This window comes from Cyrtonyx montezumae, unplaced genomic scaffold (assembly GCF_038088225.1).
Source record: "Cyrtonyx montezumae isolate F1298 unplaced genomic scaffold, pur_monq_1.0 scaffold_3, whole genome shotgun sequence".
Classification (NCBI taxonomy): Eukaryota; Metazoa; Chordata; class Aves; order Galliformes; family Odontophoridae; genus Cyrtonyx; species Cyrtonyx montezumae.
The window spans coordinates 134494478-134517582 of NW_027072034.1; the positions used below are offsets into that span (position 1 = coordinate 134494478).

General features: G+C 36.2%; 1 protein-coding gene across 1 annotated transcript in view; it reads right to left on the reverse strand.

Moving 5' to 3' along the window:
* The window catches only part of DOCK4 (dedicator of cytokinesis 4), a 238559-nt gene that overhangs the window by 18810 nt on the left and 196644 nt on the right, over positions 1 to 23105 (reverse strand). The window contains exons 32-42 of the mRNA XM_065743464.1: positions 22531 to 22616; positions 16737 to 16832; positions 15240 to 15300; positions 12829 to 12922; positions 9000 to 9148; positions 7869 to 7955; positions 6376 to 6480; positions 4616 to 4757; positions 3817 to 3983; positions 2457 to 2543; positions 205 to 381 (exon numbers count right to left, since the gene is read on the reverse strand). Of these exons, the coding sequence (XP_065599536.1) occupies positions 205 to 381; positions 2457 to 2543; positions 3817 to 3983; positions 4616 to 4757; positions 6376 to 6480; positions 7869 to 7955; positions 9000 to 9148; positions 12829 to 12922; positions 15240 to 15300; positions 16737 to 16832; positions 22531 to 22616 (1251 nt within the window). The remainder of the gene's footprint in view (positions 1 to 204; positions 382 to 2456; positions 2544 to 3816; positions 3984 to 4615; positions 4758 to 6375; positions 6481 to 7868; positions 7956 to 8999; positions 9149 to 12828; positions 12923 to 15239; positions 15301 to 16736; positions 16833 to 22530; positions 22617 to 23105) is intronic.

Genomic DNA, 23105 nt, shown 5'->3' on the forward strand with positions numbered 1-23105 from the left:
CAGGTGCAAAACAGTTATTCCAATGAAGCTATATATATTTAACATCAGCTCACACCTAAACTGCAATAAAACTGTAATTAAATGTATAATTTATAATCTTTTCTATCCTGAATTCATACAGAAGAGTTTTAACTGTTCAGAGAAATAATCAGAAAGAAACAGTCTTGCAACAGATTTTTAATAAACACAAAATAAATTGCTTACCTCTTGGTATCTAGTAACACCACCATTAACTGCAGCATCAATGACCCCATTTAGACACATTGTGAGAGGGTTAATGTTTTGCATCTGTCGAGTTTGACACTGACTAATCAGTGTTCTCAGTTGCTGGTTCTTATTTTCTAAGACTTCAATGGCATTCTCAAGAGGACTCATTTCCACCTGAAATGGGAGTGAGGAAAAGTGCAAACTGCTTAATCCTCAGTTAAAAGATGAACTACATTAAAGGTAATTTTTTTTGTTAAATTCTAAACCTGAGAATAACATTTTTCTATGTGGTAGCGTAATGGGATAGGAAGACTTCTTCTTTACCTGTAAAATATCTGATCATAAAATATCTGAGCATGTAATCAAGGGCCAAAGCAAAGAACCTTCTCTAGCAGGTTAATTATCTGACCTTGGGAGATTGCTCAGCAGCTGTTACAAAATACACACTTCAGCATGTGGTGAAACTTGGGATTTGGGAGATCTTTTTAATTGTCCTTGGTATCTTTACCTAATTAGGAGTGAGTTCAGAGAGTTCTTTGTGGTGCTTAAAGACACTAAGCAGAGTTTAAGTACAGGTGAGTTAGTTCCCACACCCATCCTATCATGCAGCCAACAGCTAGATGGTATGGATGGGAAGGCTTTGATGACAATGGAGTTACAGTAAATAGCAGTCACTGATCAGGATGTGTCTGCCTTCCAGAGTGAAAGGATGCTTCACTCACTGTTGGCATGAACTGCAGAAAAGGCAAAAAGCAGAGATGTGGGAAGAGGGCCTGAAGTTGCCATAATTTACCAAAACGTTAAAGCACAATTCTGAGTCATGGTCCAGTATGTGCCCAAAAGGAAATGGTGTCTATAATGGTAACACAGTAACTGAGGCGGTTCTTCTATATTCCAATTTCCACCAGATAATTAGGTCTTTGTGGAAGTCAACTAACAAAATTCTGTGTTGGACACAATTTCTTTACATATTTTACTAAATTACATTTTGGTTTTCTGCAAGACATTCTCAGTTTTACAACAGTAACATATAATAACATTATAAATAATAACATTATTAAAGCTTTGTTGTAGCTTTAATAGGAAGGGAAAAAATTACAGATGTTACACACAAGAAAGATGCAGAGCACTCGGAACGGGTCCAGAGGAGGGCCACTAAAATGATCAGAGGGCTGGAGCACCTCTCCTATGAGGAAAGGTTGAGGGAACTGGGCTTGTTTAGCTTGGAGAAGAGAAGGCTCCTGGAAGACCTCATTGTGTCCTTCCAGTACTTGAAGGGAGCATAAAAACAGAAGGGAGAATGATTGTTTACATGGGTTGATAGGACAAGGGAGAACGGTTTTAAACTAAGACAGGGGAGATTCAGGCTAGATGTTAGGAGAAAGTTTTTCACTCAGAGGGCGGTGATGCACTGGAACAGGTTGCCCACAGAGGTTGTGGATGCCCCATCCATGGAGGCATTCAAGGCAAGGCTGGGCATGGCTCTGGGCAGCCTGCTCTAGTGGTTGGAGACATCGCTCATGGCAGGGGAGTCGAAACTCTATGATCTTTGAGGTCTTTTTTCAACCCAGACCATTCTATGATTCTATGAAATTCTCTGGCTCAACCACTGACCAGTTTTTTAGAGATTTTTATACTACGAGCACTCCTCAGAATACATTTGAAAAGTATTCAAGGATTTTCTAAGAAATAAAACAAGGATTGAGAAGAAATTACAATGTGTCACTGAAAGATTGCTACCTTAGACCCTACTCCTACAAGATTTGTGTAGGCATGCCTCGATGCCCATGCTGAGAACTGGTAACTTCAACAGAGCTCTAGGTAGAAACAGAGATATACCCACATAGCATTTATTAACGTACAGGAAACTGAGAATACTTACATTTCAGGAATACTGAAAGACGTATTAAGCTACAGATATTCTATGCATTAAATTTTGTGCTGAAAGAAGTAATTTGCTGACAGTTAAGTATTGCCTTTTACTGGGTTCTGACTGCCTATTATTGTTCTCAGCTTCTTTTTTTCCTCAACTGTTTAAATGAATCATAAGGCTGGCTTCTTAGTAATACTTTAGAGGATAAGAGAAACCGGACAACTCAAAACACTTTGTAAATAATTTTGTTGTAGTTTGCTTCAAAACTTGCACAAATAAATTATATCTGGGTAATTAATCTTACGGTTGTTTTCCAGTAACCTATGGGTGGGGAAGTGAAAAACACAGTACACACTGCAATCAGTCTCATACTCACTACTTCACGCTTTTCCACTTCAAACCAACGAGAGATTCCAGGTAAACTCTGCACCAAGATCAGAGTAGTTCTCTCCACCCACAGGCTCTACAATATACAAAATCAGTACAAAATCAATAATTTACCTCTAGAATTTTCTTGACTATTCTCAGTTTTCTTTGTAAATATATCCACATAAAAAAAAACAGCATATGAAGGATATGAAAAAAGTATCAATATTGAAGCATCTATTGAAATATCCATCCCAGAAGCCTACAAATTTCACATTTCTCAGTACTTCCTATGATTCTCAACTAAGCAGTAATTTCTGCTGTTTCTCTACTCTTAAACACGTGGTATTATTCTATATTACATATTGTCCCCTCATCTCCAAAAGTCACTCACAACTACATTCGCATTTTAATATTTCTTTTCTTAGATAATAATTGAGAAGAGAAAGAGTTCAGAAGCAGAGCAGCTTAGAGCTCTCCTCTGAGAAGTCCTATTTTGAGATTCCAACATGCACGGGTGATGGGATACTCCAATGTAATATTATTAAGTACTTACTGCAAGAGTTTTATAAAATGACAGCCAAGTAAATGGTTACCTCAACACATAGTAGAGATCTTACACAAAATATACACAAGCTATACAATTAAATTGAAGTCCTAATCTTTAATTAGAGGACAACAAATTTACTTGAGCTAATTTATTACCCTTAAAGTTCTTTTCTCTGATTAAGTGAGGACATTATTATGTGTCTGAATACTAGAGTATGTTCTAGGTCAGGACGTAAGCATTTCTAGAGGATCAAAATTAAAATTACACCAGAAATAGTGTGAGATGAACTTACAGTCTGATACTTTTATTAAGAGGAACAGAATTCATTTACATGTTAGGGAAGAGACTTTCACTCTTCTCTGAGACAAGCTGTAAGTTCAGAAGTAGTTTTTAGTTTTTATGTCACAGGAATGAACATTATACTGTATTTTAGACAAAACTGTCTCTTCCCTGCTCTTAGTAGATGGAATTTTTTGTTAATCCTATCCATACCATGGAAGATCATCTTAGCAATGTTTACACATCTGCCTCATAAGCTTCTCTGGAGGAGGCTGCTCTGCTCTCTGCAGTTCTGACTTTGATGTATCATCAAAGTAAAAAAAATGAACAGGTTTTTTGCTCCCCTACTGTCATACACAAAAAGACCTTTCAGTTCCTATGTAACTATTACAGGAATTTTAAGTACAGTGAAGAGTAAAGCTATCAAATTTGACCTACTGTTTCCTCTAGACAATTTGTTAGAACACACTCAGTTCAATAACACAACTGTAACTGATGTTTCAAATAAAACCTTCATTTGGGAAAGTACAGGGTACTCTACCTTGAACTCATTCTCCTTGTCCTTGGTACCTTTGTGAAATGGCCTGTCATACCGGAATCGCCAGATGTGATTTACTTTGTAAAAACTCTTGATGTTGTCTGGAATGCCATCTCTCTGCAGAACTTCTTGATTTTCTGGGATTGGTGTCACAGCATAGATCTGCAAGTCTGTATGCAAAGAGTTAAGGCTATTCCACATCACTGAAATTAGCAAAGCACATTTTGTCCCATGAGTTATGACAGAATAAAAATTATTTTCCAAGTTTGTATCATTAAATGCTTCTAGAATATTAATGGCTTAGGAAACGAACTTCAGTCATTTTTGATTACTTGAATTTTCTTTGTATTATTTTGTTGAAATCTCTTATTAAAAAAAAAAAAAGAACAAAAGAGAGAGAAATAGAATTGCTTACAGGGAATACTACATGGAATAAAAGGATTTAATTAAATATATTCTTATATAATGCCAGCATTATATTTTCTTGTAAGAAGTTATTGTAACTTGAACTGACACACCTATGCTATGAGAGTTCCATGACACACAAAGCTATGAGAGTTCCATAAGAATTTCTGGTTGAAGTAAGAATCTTAAAAATCAAGGAATTTTTAAAGAAAATCAACAATTATGTGAAAATATATCTGAACAAAACATAGTGAATGGGATAAATTGCAGGATATTTCTCACCTACCTTTTATTTAAGTGGGGGCTGATAGTTATTGAAATTGGTGATAGGGGTACCTACATTTTTTAAAACCACAAAAGACAACTAAGTAGCATGAATTTGTGATTATGTGGATACACTGTGCTTCTGCCTGAAAGATAGTCTCATCTGGTTGATTTGCATGTTGCATAGCAATGGCATGTGGGAACTCATTCAACATTCGCTGCTGGAAGGCCTCCAGTCTTTCATAGTCATGTCCTCGGCAAACAAATTCCTTATTCTGAGTAAAAATATGGAAAAAAAAAAGATAAGATATGCAGAAATGAATGGGTATCATTAGATAGCTCTAAACACACAGTCTTAAATACACTTTAAGGGCAATGCTTACATCATATTATCATCAAGAAAAGAAAAAATAAGGATCAAGAGGCCAGGATGAAAATAAGAAATCTAGGTGAAGGGAACTTTACTGTATAAAGGATATTTTATAGAATGGTAAAATGAATAATAAAAATCTGAAAAAGCTGAAGGGAAAAGTGTGTAGCTAACCTACAATAGCAATTGTTTAAAATATGTAATGAAAACATAATGCAACAGACAGTTAAAGCAATGAAATCAGCTGACAGTCCTCTCCATGAGGAACAAGAAAACCCTATTTCTTTCAAACTGGATGTTCACTGCGACATTGGACCATAGTTTTCCTGAAACATGAACATAGATAAAACACAAGTTATACATCAAATATGAGCTGTCTGGACCTGATGTACCCCCTGGAACTAGTCCCAAACTGAGGTGTTGCTGAGGGCTTCCTATATGTTTGAAATAAAAAAAAAATCTTAACATTTTTTCTCAAAAATAGCATTAAATGTATTTTGTTTTTATAACTACATCAGAAAACTCCAATGGGTTCCTCTGGAAGAAGATTTAGATAGAAAATGCAGTTTTCCTTACAGTACCTTGACAAGGGAAAGGAAGCACCACATTCCCAGACTTTCATCCTAATTAACAATATATACTGACATATATATACATACAGACAGACAACTATCAGACAATTACAAAAATGATGTGCCCACAAGACAGTTTTTGAGCAAGGATTTAAACTGAGACTTTTGTGCTATATTTATGATTTGCAACTTTCCCAGACACAAAGGCAAATTTGATTCTTTAGGCCTCCCCCACACAGAGGTGGTTCCATCATCACTTATTTGAATTACTATAGGAAGGGGAGCTTGGATTACGACTGCAGCGGCTCCATGAGTAAGATAGATTCTGTTGTCTTCCCAAGGTGACAGTCAATGCAGCTAAATCACTGCAGACTGTGGAAGAAGGGAACAGAAAAACAAAAATAAAATTTTAAAGGGCACTTTGGTAGCTTCAGAATCTAAGACTGATGTTCAAGAGTAACTTTATATATCTTGTCAGCTTTAGTATACTAATAAACAATGGAAATCAGCATGCTGAATTTCTAACTCATTTTTTTTAAAAGAGCTGAGATTGAGAATGTAATTACTTAAATGCTACATTACTGATTGTCCAACTGTCAAATGATACTTCTTTTGATAGCTGCCTTCTGAGCGGCCACCAGAAGAAACAGAACAATGGGAACAAGCTACCATGGAAAGAAGACAGTGATTTGTGGAATAGTTCAGGTGCATGGTTTCCAACACAAACTAGAATCTTAAGCCTATATGGGACTTTAGAAGCCTATCGTTTGTTTTTCAGGACCTTTTCTTGACCCTGATAACACGAGGATATTATATTTACCACTGAGAATTCCCTGCTTCTAATAGAAGAACTTATTATATGGTATGATCAAATTCTCAAGTAGAGGAAGTAATTACGAAAAACGGCCTGAGTCAGAATTACTCCATTTGGTTCATTTTCAATTTACTTACTCTCAAGAAGAATGGAAACTTTTTCCCATAAAAACCAACTCTGAAAAATTCTGGCTCCAATCGCTGTTGATCCATAATTTTATCATACAAAGATGCTTCCATCATCTGGTTGAGATTGAAAAGAAATGCAGTTAGTGTTCTTTGAAAACATATTTTTACCTTATACTGTCACAAAACACAAGGTGTTTTGATACACTGCTGTGAAGTACTGGAATTGCAGTGTATCCTCTGAGTAACTTTAAGGAGCCACATTCAAAACAGTCATGTTCAAATCATAACAGACTGCAATGATTTCAGTGTCTAACAGGAGTTCCTTGAAAAGTACCATAGTAGTAATTATACCATTTTTATCAATACATCCCACTTTTATTTTACTCAAAATATGAACGCAAAATGATCTTTATATTAATGTCTTTTTTCTCTCCAATTAGGAGATTTTACCAAAAAATTTCCTGTTCATACTTTTTTTAATACTGTGAAAATAAAAAGCATTTACCCCATTTTAGCTAATGTAAACAGCTACTTAATGTGTGTATGATATCAATAACTGCTGAGTTTATACTGAGAGAAATCCCCTGCCCCTTTTTTTTGGGTTAAAACATAGGTGGCACAGATATAGTAGAAAGATACTGACCAATGCAAACACAGAACACATTAGGTACAATTAATTAAATGCGCATAAACAAATTATTTTATTAATATGAGGATAGCCATTTTTTGTTCTTCCCTATAGGATTCTGCCATTCAGTAACCTAAATATATATATGGAGTGAGCAGCTCCTAAGGAGTATTGCTATAGAGCTCTGTGTTGGGAATTTTGCAACATGTTGTTAAGCAACTTTGGCATAAGTTCCAGCAGAAGGCATACCACATGCACACAAAAATTTTCCGAGGAAATTAATATATAAAGTTGAATCCATTAGAAGAAGAAACAAAAAGACCAAATTATCTTTGATATAAAGTAGCAGAAAGTATTAACATAGAAACAAGGCTCTAAAAATGACCAACAGCAGGAAGACTGCGTCATAAAAGACTCTTTGTCTATGTGAATTGAGCAGATCATATTTTTATGCAATACACAGATTAGCAAAGTTGTATGTTACTCGTCACAAGCTGTTTGTTTCCCATTACAACTGCAAAGATATGCTGCTGCTCCTAACAAAGGACTGCACAGAGCACATTCCCCAGACAAACAATAGGAAATCAACAAAATTGGATTGGTAGATACAATATTTTTGCATGAGCATGCACACAAAAGGAGTGTTACACAGTTACAAACACTGCAAGATCACTTATTTTTCTTCTTACACTCCATTTTACACTTCTTTTTATAATCTGTTACAGAAAATAAGTACAAACTTAAAAAGGAAAAGTGTTTTCAAATGAAACTGAAGGACTTCTCAGTGGCAAACTTAAGTTTCCAAGTAACATTTTATATTCCAAATTAAAAGCTTTTTGATCTATGACTGATGAAAAGTATTTAGATACATTACCCTCATCTTGCTAAGGTTCCTGTAGTCATAGTAGCTCTCATACTGTTCAGCAATTTTCCGGCATAAAATAATGCCATTTTCCCAACACTGCAAGCAAGTAAAAGATGTTTAGTAATTTCACAACAAGTGTTTGACAATTTGTGGTTTATTAGTGAAGTCTGTTCTTTCTAAACCAGCTCGTACTTCCCATAACTGAAAATAAATGAACATATTGTTCATTAGAGACACAGATAGCTGCTAAGCAATACTGATGAATTATCTGATGGATCTGTTTGGAGACTTATTTAATATATGACTCTCACAGGTCAATCACTGCACAAGATATAGGTAACTATCTCTTTTGATAATACTTATAAGATTGATTCAAACAAGTAGGATTTTTACATTTTAAATGTGTGTTCCTCTTAACATATGCTGCTTAATTTTTGTAGTTGGGAATTGCATAATATGATTTAAACTGATCAGAGAATTTTCTAAAAAGAAAAAAAAATCATCAATATCAGTTTGAACACATTTTCAAGGCTTACCTGGATATTATATTACTTATGCAAAATTGTAATGAATTTCTTATTCATCCCTGAGATAAATAATCCCATAAAGGGTATATAAAATTTTAAACTACAGGATAATTGCTGTTGCATAATTTAGTCTAAGCATTCTCAGAGATGACAATGAACTGTAACCTCCCAAAAAATTTCTTTTAGAGATTCTGCAGTTGATATTCAAAACAACACATCACAATTTAGTAGATGTAAACATAGATCTTATAATCCAGACACCTGGAATGTTATCCCTCACTTGGTCACTCAATGAATTGCAAGAGGGTGTTTTGTTGTATGGCTCATTTTCACCGCCTTTAAAATGGGGAGAAATTATACCATCTTTTAAAAAGTGCTTCTATACTTGCAAAAAGAACTGCTACGCAAGTGCAAATTAATCTCACATTTAAGTGTGGGAGATTTCTAGGATACAAACAGAATTAGAAGGAACCTACTGTGTCGCTAAGTAACTGCTTAATCAAGCAATGACAAATACTTCCCCTCTATATTAGAAAATGCAAAACTGGAAGTAAATCATAACACGAATTAACTATCCTTTCTAGATTTATTCAGTAAAATTGAACTCTTTTACCTTTCCCCTATCAAAGTTTTGAATGATAGTCAGATGGAGATACTCTTTACGTTGCCACTCTGTTTGCATGGGGTAGTTTAGAAATTCTCTCAGGGGCCGATCAGACCACTCCAACAGCTCATCGTACAGCAACAGTGTGTAGGCAGCCTCTGCAAGACAAATTACACCACAGTACATATGAACAGCAAGCAAACAAAGCACAGGGAAAGTATGTGGTAATGTGAATGCTCTTACTGAGATACACCTTTTTTGGTAGAAAACTGATGCATTTGAAGTAGGCAGCGGTTATTTTGGATAGCTGTTATCACCAGCTATAATAATCTCTGCTGACAATTTTCAAACAATATTTAAAGTGGAGACATTGGGTCAGTTTTCCTGGAGTCTGACAATACAAAGATGACAATACAAAAATTAAGAAATAATTTCCTGGTTAGCCTTGGACTTCCATTCTGCTAAGTAGAAGTCCTCAATGGCTCTTCTGTCTGAACAAAGGAACACAGGCTGGAGTATGAAGAACATCAAGATAGAGGAGAGAAAATAGGACTGTGGACACAGTCCAAAGGAGACCAGGGCTGAGAAGGAAATGGAGAGGCAGAGGTTTTCTTGATGCACTTCACTCCCTAACAGAAATAAATTTCTCACAGCTGATCCTTATGATTCTAGCAGAAGAAAAAAGTGCACACTCAAAATTTCTACACTTTTCTTTTATGGTTTATAAGGAACCAAACTTAATGTTGCTCTCTGCTGTTATAAAATTGTGTGGTGATCATTACATTATGGTTAATAGCAATTATCAGGTAATAACAATAATATTATTTTAACTTTGCTTTAACAAATTCCTCAGAAACAATACAATAAAACTGATAGGAAGACAAACTACTGCAAGGCAGACTCTGGCCAAGTGCAAAACATCAGAATTAATGCTGGTTATGACAACTCAAACTATATATATGCGTTACTGATTTTTGAGTTAGTGTTCTATCTACTTTTCCAGCCAGATGACCATTCTGCATCATTCAGTATAAAGACGGGTCATGTCCTGAGGGCAATCTTAAGTTGCCTACTAGACTTGTTTTACTGCAGATTTGATATGCTGAGAGGCAGGTGAACTTGCCATATGAACTTGTATCCTACTTCTGACTTTGCTGTGTAAATTCCTCTAAGTCACATGATGTTAACAAGACTTTTTCTCTAACAGTGTTCCTCTTAGACATCTAGCTTGAGAATATATGGATGAAAAGCCATCACTGCAGAAAATGTTTGTTGGAAGCTGTGCTTTGCATCCAAATGCTGTAAAATGCTAGGAGTGCTGTATTATTACACCTATGTGGAAGGGAGACCATTTGAAGTTGCACAGTCTTAATTCTGACATCACACAGCTTTCAGACTGATTAGCTAGTAACATATGTTTTTCAAGTTTCAAGCTACAATTTCGTAGTAAAAACATGTAGCACGTTTACATAACAATTATAAAATATCCATGAAGTTGATAACACTCATTCAAAATTGGAAGAAATCTAAAACAGCAGAGCATAAATAGACGTCAGGGTAGCTCATTATGACCCTTTCTTTATAACTTGACATCTAAGTTCTTAGCCAGGATTTTTATTTTCTAAAAAAAAAAAAAAAAACACCTTTCTTTTCTTTTCTTTTTTTTTTTCACAGAGAATTAAGAAGTTTTAGAAACAGTCCTGTAAAATCATACTGTGAACTGAGAGAATTATTTTAAGTAAGCTGACTTCATCCCTAGAGTGAAATTTTGCAGTTAGGAAACTAATGGTACAATGTGCAGGAACGCTGCTGAAGTACAGACTTCTCATGTACGTGAATTCAGTCATAGAATCATAGAATCACAATGTTGGAAAGGACCTACTAGATCATCTCGTCCAACCATCCACTCATTATCATTGTTAGCACAAGCTACTAAACCATCCCTCATAGCTCCTTATCCAGACACCTCTTGAACACTGCCAGGAACGGTGACTCCACCACCTCCATGGGCAGGCCACTCCAGTGCCTGACCACTCTCTGAGGGAAAAAGTTTTCATGTCCAATCTAAACCTCCTCTGGTACAACTCGTGACCACTTCCTTGGGTCCTGTTTGTTGCCTGGGAGAAGAGGCCAATCCCCTCCTTACCACAACCCCCCTTCAGGAAGTGGTAGAGTGCAATAAGGTCTCCTCTGAGCCTCCTCTTCTCCAGACTAAACAATCCCAGCTCCCTCAGCCGCTCCTCATAAGACCTGTGCTCCAGACCCCTCACCAGTTTTGTTGCCCTTCTCTGAACACGCTCCAGGGCCTCAATGTCCTTCTTGTAGTGAGGGGCCCAAAACTGAACACAGTACTCGAGGTGCGGCCGTACCAGAGCTGAGTACAGGGGGATGATCACCTCCCTGCTCCTGCTGGCTACACTATTTCTAATACAGGCCAGGATGCTGTTGGCCTTCTTGGCCACCTGGGCACACTGCCGGCTCATGTTAAGCCGAGCATCAACCAACACCCCCAGGTCCCTTTCCTTTTCACATTCATCCAGCCACTCATCCCCAAGCCTATAGCGCTGCATGGGATTATTGTGGCCAAAGTTCACCAAAGGTCTGTATGTTGTCACTGATTGAAAAGGCAAGGCAATGGACTACATAAGTCTATTTTCAAGTGGAAAGATTGCTTTTAACCATAGCTGTGAGACAATTCTCCCAAAAGTCTCTCACAGCAAAAATAATCTTGGAGTCACAGAATCTACCACAGCAAACAATGCAGAAATCACACATGCTGATAATAGATACACAGGAAATATAACAAAAACCTGGAGATAAATTGTAAGCAAAATACTGTTAATATTTGAATGGATGGCAAAACAAAATGAAAAGGTTCATATTACTGCTGAAAGTAAATTGGATATATATTTGCAGTCAATCTGTAAAGAGAATGCAGCATGGCTTAAGGAGTTACTAACATCTGTTATGTAAGATCTGGAAATTAATAATTTGGCAAAAAAAGCCAGCTGGGATAAAGATAGTAGTGCTTGATAATCAAAATTCTCTTGTGATTCACTACTGCCAGGTCACATGTGGAAATGAAAATCCTCTCCTTAATGTATCCTGCAATCTAGATTAGATTTTAAGCCCATGAACAGTGAAGGGACTGTAAAAATACCAAGTTAGGGAACTTTTCCACGGATCCTAGGAAATTCACTGTCATTAGGTACCCGTAGTCTCTTTACTAGTGCCCACTAACCAAGGAATCTCCTTTTAAGAATGAAAACAATCTGCAGAGATTCTGAACACATGCAGTTGTTGTTGCAATCACTGGGAAATGGACAGAGGTATTACAAGGTCAGTTAAGTATTTTGGCAACCAAAGACTGTTTAAAGAGAGACTGATTTTATCAATTCCAGCTATTCTTCATAACAGTCACTCAGACGAAGTGCCTCTTTTATTGTATAAATAATAATCATGCACTTATCTTCTTATTTTTCCATTTAAATGACAATTGTCAGCCACAGTGCTAAATTCACATTGAAAATATGGCAAATGTGATAGGCCAAGATTCACACTACAGGACTGATTCATCTATACCTCATTTAAGCTTTACTACTCTTGGCTGAAGAATGACTCATGACATTTATCCCTAGTGTACATCAGCAGTAGTTGTTTCGACAAATACAGAAAGTAGCAGAGCTCTGGGGCTGAAAAGAAGCTCCACAACTCTGGAAGAGACTAATTGAGCAAGGAAACTCAACCTGGGTTTGTATATTCTGTACTGGACATACACACTGAAGGTTTGCAAGTCACAGTCTATCCTAAATACATTTTCCAGTTTGCATTTAGTTACCTGTAAAGTTTTGTGCTTTCAGATGTAGGTCATAGAGCTTATGAATATAGCGAATATACATCTCTTCTTTGTTGAGTTCAGTCTTGTAAAAATTCTGCAATAAAATTATATTTCGTAATGAAGTGTAGCAGATACTAAATATATTTATCACAAACAAGAGGCGTTCAATATAATGTTTAGTTCCATTGTACATTTGGTAGACCAGTCAACATGCTCTTCTTTTATATTTATTTTTAAATAAAGAAGAAACATGTAAGAACTGAAATCTGTTTCTTCCTCTATAAATACTAATCCACCCGAAAAATACATCCATCTCCCCTTACTTAGGCTACTTAACATCTTGTTGAAAGCTCCTTGTTGATTTAAAAATGCTGAAAGTGCTCTAACTTTTGTATTCATATTTTAACAAAATACCTACTGCCTAGTATATCCACTCTTCATTCTGCCACAGTAAAATGTCAGGACTTTGGAATATTGCACAGAACTGTCTAGCACTGTAAATAGCATAATGCCAAATGAAAAATGTGCTTTCTTCAGCCTTGACTTATGCTGGGAACTGAATACATAAATACTGAATGTATGACTGCAATACATAACAGTGCACACTAAAGTAATATTCAGGACAAAATTTCTAGAAGACTTCTAACAATAGATTTCTGGATGAGTAACTTCTGTTTCCTGTTACTTGGATAAAATATGGGATGCAACATCAAAACTTTTAGTTCAGTTCTCACATTTAAGGAACTCAATCAGACACCTTTTAAACCAGCTTTTCTGAACAAACACTGCTAATGTGAAAGCTTTCTCTGATAATCCAGAGAGTGGAGAGAACAGGGAAAAACAATCCTACATTTTCCTTTCATCTAAGTTATTGATAATGGTACCTCTGCATATTTCATGATGGAGCATCATTCCAGTTAGTTTGGTAAGTTTGTTAACTTGGTCAACTCTACTTCCCAGAAGAACAGCACGTACCTCAATGCCAAAACAAAAATATTCTCTTTCCAAGCCAATCAATCCTGTCATCTTTGGAAGACAGAAAATCTTTGAAGTGTTGATGAAGAATGAAGTATTGCTTCTCTATATGTATTTCAAATAATTTTAGGATCATACATTCCTTTAAAAATTTGCATGAAAAAAAACAACAAAACTTTTGAGCTGACAAATAGTTCATCCATCATATGGGGAACTAAATGTCATAAACTGTGTGGTGCTATTTTCGTAATCAAACTTTTCTTTTCAAAATTTGATATTAGTTGTTTCCCAAGTGGGCAAACAGTAACAAAATGTGTCTGAAAATAATTAAGAGAGAAAATCTTCCTTAACCTGTACAAGTCATAGAAAATTGTATTAAAAATGTAATGGTGTTATGAGGAGTTTTAAATGCTTGAATTTTGTTTTTGCTAAAATCGTGAATTTTTAACTAATAATAGTTTAAAAAGTTCTTAGTAGTAGAATGAAAATAATCCAGGTACTTTATAGAATTCAAATCATGCTGGAGATTCTGATAGGAAGCCAGCTGCTCTACAGCTGTGTAGTAAACATTTTCCATATTTGGAGAGTACAATTTCTCTGCTGAAAAAATCCTTTATTCTCTCATATATAACTGCTACTTAGAAGTGCTATCAAATTGTTTTGCTGACATCGAGAAGGCAGAATTATGAGTCAACTTATTCTGTTTTTTTCCATGGCTAAAAATATAGCTTTTCAAAACAAACATGAAAATGGAAACTTTCCAAGGTTAACAGAAATCAACAAACTTGTCAGTAGAAATTGCCCTAGAACAAAAATGCTTTTCATAAACAAAAATGAAATATTTTTCATAATACAGATTGGCACTGATGATTTTGAGGTTACATGGCAGGAAAAGGTCTGGAGCAGCATTCCTGACTGAAACTGGAATGAGGAAGACAGGAAACTGGAGAAATCGTGTCCATTTTGTTGGGTTTTGGAGAGGCAGAAAGGTTTGTTTCTTTCTAAGAACTTGGAGAACAATTATATTTAGAAAATACTCTGGCAAAATTTATCTAGCAGGAAGGGAAAGAAAACTGAATTAAATGGTATTAGAGATCTCTCAGCATCCATCTATACAAAGGAAACTACTTTATCAATTTCACAGAATCACAGAATAGCTTGGAAAGAACCTTGAAGATCATTTTGTTCCAACTCCCCTGCTGTAGGCAGGGTTGCCATCCACTAGATCAGGCTGTTCAGGGCCCCATCCAACCAGGGGACACCTCCAGGGATGAAACATCAACAGCTTTGCTGGGCAACCTGTGCCAATGTTATACCAGTATTCTGTCAACTGAAACTGCATCAAGGAACAGGCTATTTCCCATTCAAATATATGGCTGTATAATTGAAAATGCTTAACTGTAATCAAAAAGGGCAAGAAACATTATTATACAAACCAATAGGCTAACAGTGCAGCCAATTTTTTTGCCGTCCACTTCTCCCATCTTCATGCAGTCCCTGAAACAGAAAACAAAAGTCAAAAGGAACAAAGTTTATCCTTTTCTCAACACAAAGTACACCTGTCATTCACTTGCTAAGTGACGGCTGGAGATTCATTTGGTTTCCTCACACCTTGACCTCAGATTGTGGCAGCAGAAGCCAGCAAGGCAACTATTCCCCTCTGTGGATTTCAGGCACTCATTCTCAGTCCTGCACTGCTTCCTATAGAATTCTCAGGAATTGAAACAAACTAGGCAGCATGGTTTGATGGGTTACTTTTAGCCCATCTCAGCCAACCACAGTCCAGCACAAACATTTATGTTGGCACAAGCAGTGTGACAGGAGTGAGGAATCGAATCTACTTTCTTCACAGAAAGTGTAAAGCTAAAGCAGTCATGGAATTACAGTATTAGTTCCTCTGTGGAAAAGCAGAATGATACGGACTTCCTCTTCAGAATGCTTTGAGGTCCTCTACGTTTTCCTCACAGCACTCTATAGCCAGTATAATTTATTATTTGGTGAGGGAACACATCTGATTCCCAGTCAAAACTTAAAACAGAACCATTAAGATTTTAATTAGTCAACAGATTGTGTCAGTACAACCATACGGGGGTAAAAAAGTAACAAACAGGCATGACCATGCAGTCACTAAAAGAAATTTGACATAACTGTAGAACATTCTTGTATACGTGAACTGTCTCAAATACAACTGTCTCAAATACTTTTCTAACCACTTGCATAAGCATTTGTTCTGAAAGATGCTGGATTCACAGCCCTGGATGTTAAGAGTTTTTTGTTGTTGTTGTTGACAAAATAGCTTTATTCTCAAACTGTTGTCGAGGACAGCAGAAGTATCAAATTTCACCATATCTCCCATGCAGAACTGGATAAAAACTAAGCCCTTAAGCTCTAGACAGTACCACAACTTGCCAATGTAGAGGACTAAGCTGAAGTCTTAAGTTTCTACATGAACTTCACAAAGGACTGAGAAAATCACTTGCAGTCTCCCATTCCTACAAAGCAGGATACATCCCTTCTTTCCCTTCCATTTTTGTGTGTGGTACAGTCAGATGCAAGCTTCTCACCCAGAGATCATGTTTCTGTATACACACTTAGTGTGCCAGCTGACACTACTACAAGGTGTGATTGACACAGTGATAAGAATTTTACATATTCTGTAAGACAGCTGTCAGGTGATTAGCATTGAGTTGAGTGACTTCAGACAGGCTTGAGTCATTAACCTACTGCTGGAAGTTCCTACGTTCCAGATAAGAAACTGGTGCAAGCCACTGGATTTTCATATCATGGGAGGGATACTCTGTTTTCAGACAAGTAATTTGTGAGTCGACTAAGTAGCTGCTGCCATCCATGTACAGTCTGTATAGTTACAGTCTGTACAAATCACTTGCCTCCTAACATTTTTAAGATGACAACCTTATTGAAAAGATAATCACCTGTAGTCCAGTAACCTTTCCATGAGGCGAGTCACAGTAGCAATTAATGAAACACCACTTTCTCTCCATGTTTCCCGCTCAATTTTCTTCAGCAGACTGAAAAAAAAAACCAAGAAGCCAGAACAATTTCTTTAGTGTCACCATGACAACCACTCTGCTTTTACAAGTACTTTAATACCTTAGCAACAACTTTGATAGTTTGATTTTTCTTTCACAAACACCCTCCCAAGAAGCACAGTTTGCAAACAATGTCTTACCTAGGATAAGGACCAAAAAGTGGAATTCTAGTCCAGGAAGCATTGACAAAACAAATGATTTTTAAATTAGCTGCATCAGGTTAAAATATATCAAATATCTAATTTAAAAATATATCAAATACCTGATTTTAAAATATACCAAATACCTAATTTTCAGAATATATTAATATCCCAAAGATTTAACACAGCTTTCACATAAAATTTATATATTAACTTCATGCCAATAGTTCACAAAACAACATCTCTAGATGTATTTAGGAAAGAACATTTACCAGCTCAATAAACCTTCTTAGTAGGACCTCGACATTTTAAACCAAGATTTTTCATTCTCACTTCTCTAATATTTTGGCACACATTAAATTTAAGAATGGGAAAAGGATTTTAAAAAGATGATTCCCCCTTACAACACTTAATATATTCTTCCAAGAAAAAAATTATTATTACTCATAAAATTCACATTAGCTTAAATTGCTGTGAGATTCTTAATTAAACCCCACATTGAGCTGAATTTTTACATGAATACAAATCACAGATTGAAGCAAAAAGTTTTTAAAATGTTACTGTAAGTGCAGCTGTCGGTAAATTTATACTTAATAGCTCTTTTAAATATCTCTCATTTTCTCTAAGTTTATCAAATATTAATCATCTGCGTATGAATTTCCAACATTTCTTCTCTGAGGATGAACATGGAAATCTTTATCTACAGAGTTCTGTTACTTTTCAGCTTGGGCGCAGTACCTCAGATGGATGATGTGCCTATGGAGATATTTTGGCAGTCTCCCTGAAAACACACTCTGGTATGGTTTACATTGAAGACTCTGAAAAATTTCTACATCTGTATACTCAGGGCTTTTTAGAGAGCTGCTAATAGCATTTCCAAACCTTCTGTCTGCAGTGGGCAAGCTGTCAGCTCCACTGACCTTCATCTATCCTGAGCATGTTCAGTCCCACAAAACTCCTACGTCCAAATTTCAACGAACGCACAGCGCCCAATAACTCCTACATGCCAACTGCACCAACTATGCACTCCAGTTCTGTTCAGCTCCTTCTGTACAGGGGGATGTTACCAATGCAATTCTGCAAGCTAATTTGACCCAAAGAAAGCTGTGCTGTGCTGGAGGATATACCGATTTCATTCTGAATCCTGATATCAATCTTAGACTCACCACTTGTTTTTAGGGGGCACTGAGATGTCTTCCCCTCACATTCAGAGACTGGCTACCTGTCATTGTTTGGAGAGACAGATGATAAAGCCATCCCTAACAGAAGATGCTGAAGCACTATAGCATCTCTGCTTTCCATACAGAATGCATAACTAACTTAATTTGCTTTTAAACCCCTGATGTTTCCTTTCAGTACAAGTTTTTGTGTCTAACAAAAGTACAGCCTGTTACATTATTAAGCTCTGATTACTGCACTGACTTTTCCTTTCTATTGCTTTTCAACTCTGTGTTAAAAAGGAACATTTCAACCTAAATCCACCAAAATAATTACCTACAGATCCTGTAAAAAATCAGTAGATGTCTGAGTTCCCTTCTAAAACAGTTGAGTTCAATCTACACTTGAGTTATGTTATGTTCATTATAAATGTACTGGCATATTTGTTACAAATATAAAATTTCTACAAATGGGTGGTGTAGACCCATTTGGAATACTTATTCACACTGACATGAATGCTGTAAGTGGACGATTTTATATCTTGCCTTCTGATGCATACCTCCCACTCTCCACCATACATCTTTCGACACAATGCACAGAAAAAAAAAACAAACATTTGGAACAAGAGAACTACTTAAACAATTCCTTGCCTTTCTCAAGGAAATACCTAATTAATTTGAAGTAAGTGACTGGCTCAAGTTAAGTTTTCTTTCCCTCCAACACCTTGTGTTTGAAAATAGACACACTTTTAACATCTCTCTTCTGTTTGATCCTTTTGTTGGATCTGTTTGCTTTCTACATGCATGTGTAGACAAACTCTGGCAAAATCCTTCTTTTGCCTGAGTTGCACCAACCTTCATCATACAATTCCTGGTACTTAACATTCCAGGCCCCAAAGCATAGCCAAGAAGCTGAATTATACAGGGGAAAAAATTAAAACGCTGTATTCTGGGCTCAACAGAACATTTTGCTTTTTTAATTTCATCTTGGGTTTTTAAGAATAAGGGTGTGGAATCCAGAAGATCAGAGCTCTCTGGGGAAGAATACCAGGCTCTGAACCATGTTTAGGCTATTCAGGCCAAGTGGAAAGTCCCAATATAAGTAGGTTTTATACGTCTTAGCTACAGAAATGTTCAGGCCACTGACTTTAAAAACACTTAATCCTAGAATTACCTTATGTCACCAAGACCTCCCTTTTCAAGTACAATGTCCTCCAGATATCCCAGTTTAGTCAGAGACTTCCTTGTTTACTCAGACAAGTCTAAGTTAAACGTTGATGTAATTCAGGAACAGGAGAGGAGTCCCAAACCACAGAATGTTCACAGTGGACTGAAAGACTCAGTCCAGACTCTAATGAAACAGGCAGGGCTGAATTCAGTCACACACCCAGAGGATTGAAGACAGCGCAAGAGAGAGAGCAGTCAACACTTTTTATGCAACAGTTGTATAATAGGGAAATCACCCAAGAACAGAGATAGGCATTAAATGCCAGATTAGCTTGAATCGTAGTTGCAATTTCTTCAAAGAGAAGCTCAAGCACCAATGGAGCCTGCCAGCCCAGGCTTTGTGCTTCAGTAGTGCAGTCACCTACCCTCCACACCTGAAATGGCTTGTGTTAACCAAATTGGAATACAGCCACTAATGTAATAAACTCTCAGCACCTACCAGATTCCGAACAAAAGAGCTACTCAGATAAACCCTTCAGCTTCCAAAGGTTTTGCTTCTTTTTAATAAAATGGAGGCATTCTTTTCTCAGTACTAACTAATTTTGGGGCTCTTCTTCAGGGTTACAATGCAAAAAGAGATGAGGACACCTTTCTTATCACAATTACACTGGGTAGCAATTAGAAACATCTAGTTTCTCCTGATAGTAAAATGTTGATCACTGCTGTGTTCTTCACATAATCACTGACCTATTAAGACTGATAAGATCTGTAATATCATCTAATCCAGCCATGCTGGAAAAGCAAGAACAAGAAGCAAAGAGACATTATTTTATATCTGAGTAATTCTCCTCAGCATAGTGATGCCCTCTACTGCATCATGAGCTTATTACTATGTGGTCATGTTCAAGTCACTAGAAAAACACTGATTCAAAACAAACAGCAGCTATCTTCCTCCCACATACACTGTGTGTTTTCATTTAATAAAGATAATTCCTTTATAAGCAGTGAATTCTAAGCATGCAGCATTTTAGAAATGTCCAGAGATGCTTGTAATTTGTCTCTGAAAACAGAAGACATTCAAAGGAAAGATGTAGTGGGGGAAAAAAAAAAAAAGCAGTTTACGTGGGAGTTGAGAGATTTAAATTCATTTTCTGATTCAGACAAAATAAACAAAAAGCATGACAAAAACAGAATGTGTCACACCCACTGTAGTTACTACAGTATATCCAAAGTAGGTGTGTACATCTTCTTGGCTCCCAACTGTACCTAACAAAACCAACCATGCCACACCTTCAGACTGATCAGGTAACATTGCAGCACTTGTTTTTGTTAAAGACTATGTAACTACTGCAGGTCTCAGACCAACAATACTGTTGTCTCATTCCCTGGGTACATAACACAGCCCTGTCCCTTCAGACTAAACAAGTCTGTTTTCGTGCTCTGAGTGAATGCTGTCTAATATTGCTTAGATTAAATTACCCATGGAAGGAAAGAAAAAAAGAGGAACAGTCTCACTGGAACTGACTCCATACATTCAGCTGCCTAAACTGTCTGCTTTTAATCATTTTCCTTCACTTGCCCTGGTACACTATCATCCTCCCTTATAGATTAGTACCTTCATCGGGCTCTCCTGTTGAGAGGTGTTAATGTATGGACTCCAATCTAACTCAGATGAAAAACTAATGATAAATAATTATTTCCAGTTTTCTTGAACTGGAAATGAACTTGAGCAGATACTCTGAAATTTGCCAAAAAGTCTAGTTATAATTCAGTTGAACCAGAAGAGAAACAAGTACACTGATGCTGTGAGACATTTTGCAATTTAGATTACTACATCTTTAGCATTCAGACTTAAAAAAAAAATGCTCTCACAATTTTTCACCATATCTTGTTTAGCTTCCTTCAGTTTAAATGCAATTCAAACATTTAAAAGAAATTAAGAACTGTATTTCATACTAATATGAATTCTTACAGAATTTAAAGGTATTTCACTGACAGACATCCTGATGCATTTTGCAAGAGGATTTATTTAGACAATTCTGTAACTAGAGATTCCCCCTTAATGACTTTTTTTTGAAGTTAGAATACTGTCAATGCACATTGAAACATTCGTACCTGTTATTATCTTTACTCAGACTATGTAAGATCAGTGAATTTTTAAAATAAATGTCTGCTTTAGCATCTTGTGTTGTTTATCATCACTCATCCAGTCTCTCTACCCACTGTTCCTTTTGAAATGATATTTAAAAATTCTATATTTTCAACTCAACAGAACTGCAGATCATTATGTATATAATTCACAATCATTATATTCATTGGACTAACAACAAACCCGTGTTTGATATTCACAGATCTGAATGTTGTTATTTAAGCAATGACAACAGAGGTAAAATTTAATATTTAAAGAAGAAAGAATGGTTAAGAAACTACAGAAACAAAAATATCATGTGTTCCACAGTATTAAAGAATGCACAGCTTGGAATCTTGAAGAGGAATAATACATCTCCTATTAAACACACCAGAAATGAGTGAAATTGTCTACTTAGGGGGAACAGAGTTCTAAGAAACAGCAAAGAAGACAGAGTTCAGTTAGTTATTTTGTACTCTGTGACAGTCATTTATTTCAATCAATGGGATAACTTACAGGGAACCTTAGGAACTTCAGGACTACAGCTTTAGCTATTGGATTTCAGTGGAACATCACTTATTAGAATATATTAAATGTTTAACAAGAATTTATAGAAGAAACAAAAAAAATAGAATAAATAAAATTGCATCCATCAATCAAAAAATCAAAAAGGGAAATTACACAGATAAATACAAATCCTAGCAATAAAAAAAAAATCAATTAAACAGCTTTATGTTGAATTCTCATGCCTAGTTTTCAAAATGTCCCATTTGTGCACTACCTGCTCTCTATGCAATTATGAAACACTTTTTGCTTTTCTGAATTTAAAACAAGAAGTCAGAGAATGTTCTGTGATATAACAGATTTAGCCTTTCCCAATTATAGCTTTATACAAGAAATATAGCCAGACTTCACACATGACATACACCACCATAAAATGTTTTTATTCCTCATATATTCAGAAAAAAAGAAAAAAGAAAAAAACAATCACAACTGTTCTAAGCATTACTTTCCTACACTGACATTAGCATCTAATACAGCTAATGGAACTGAATGAATTAGTGGAAAACAAACACATTACTCACATACTGTTGAAGAGCTCTCGGTACGTTTCGTCACCTTTACCTTCCGACATTAGGCTGTCCAGTTTGTCAATCAATTTTGCTTCCACCTGCAACATATAAGTGTGGTGTAAGCAACTTCTCTTCCCCTTAATGACAGTGTTAATAGTAGGCTAATTTCTTAATGTATGGGACTTTGCTAAACATATATTTTAGAATTACTGGTCAATCATGTAAATCTGATAAGTCACTTCATCTCTTTGAAGCTGTTATTCCCAAGGTTTGTGAGCTTTCTTTTTTTTTTTTTTTTGGTGATTTTTTTTTCTTCCTGGAGGGAGGGAGCTAATTTAAATTGAGCAACGTGACTTTAAAACTACAGGCTGAGTAGCATTTGCTGCTGCTAAGGCAGCTATCTATTTATGGAGTCAGACAAAAAGCACACAGCCCAAATAAATTGCCTGAATTCTCATGGTGAGTTGGAAGCACAAGCCATTTTCTTAGACTTCAGTGAAGATTTCATCATTTCTAATCCGTATCATGCACTCTATAGTCTGATTTTTTACAAATGTCTGCATGGTTCAGAACTTACTTTCCCAACC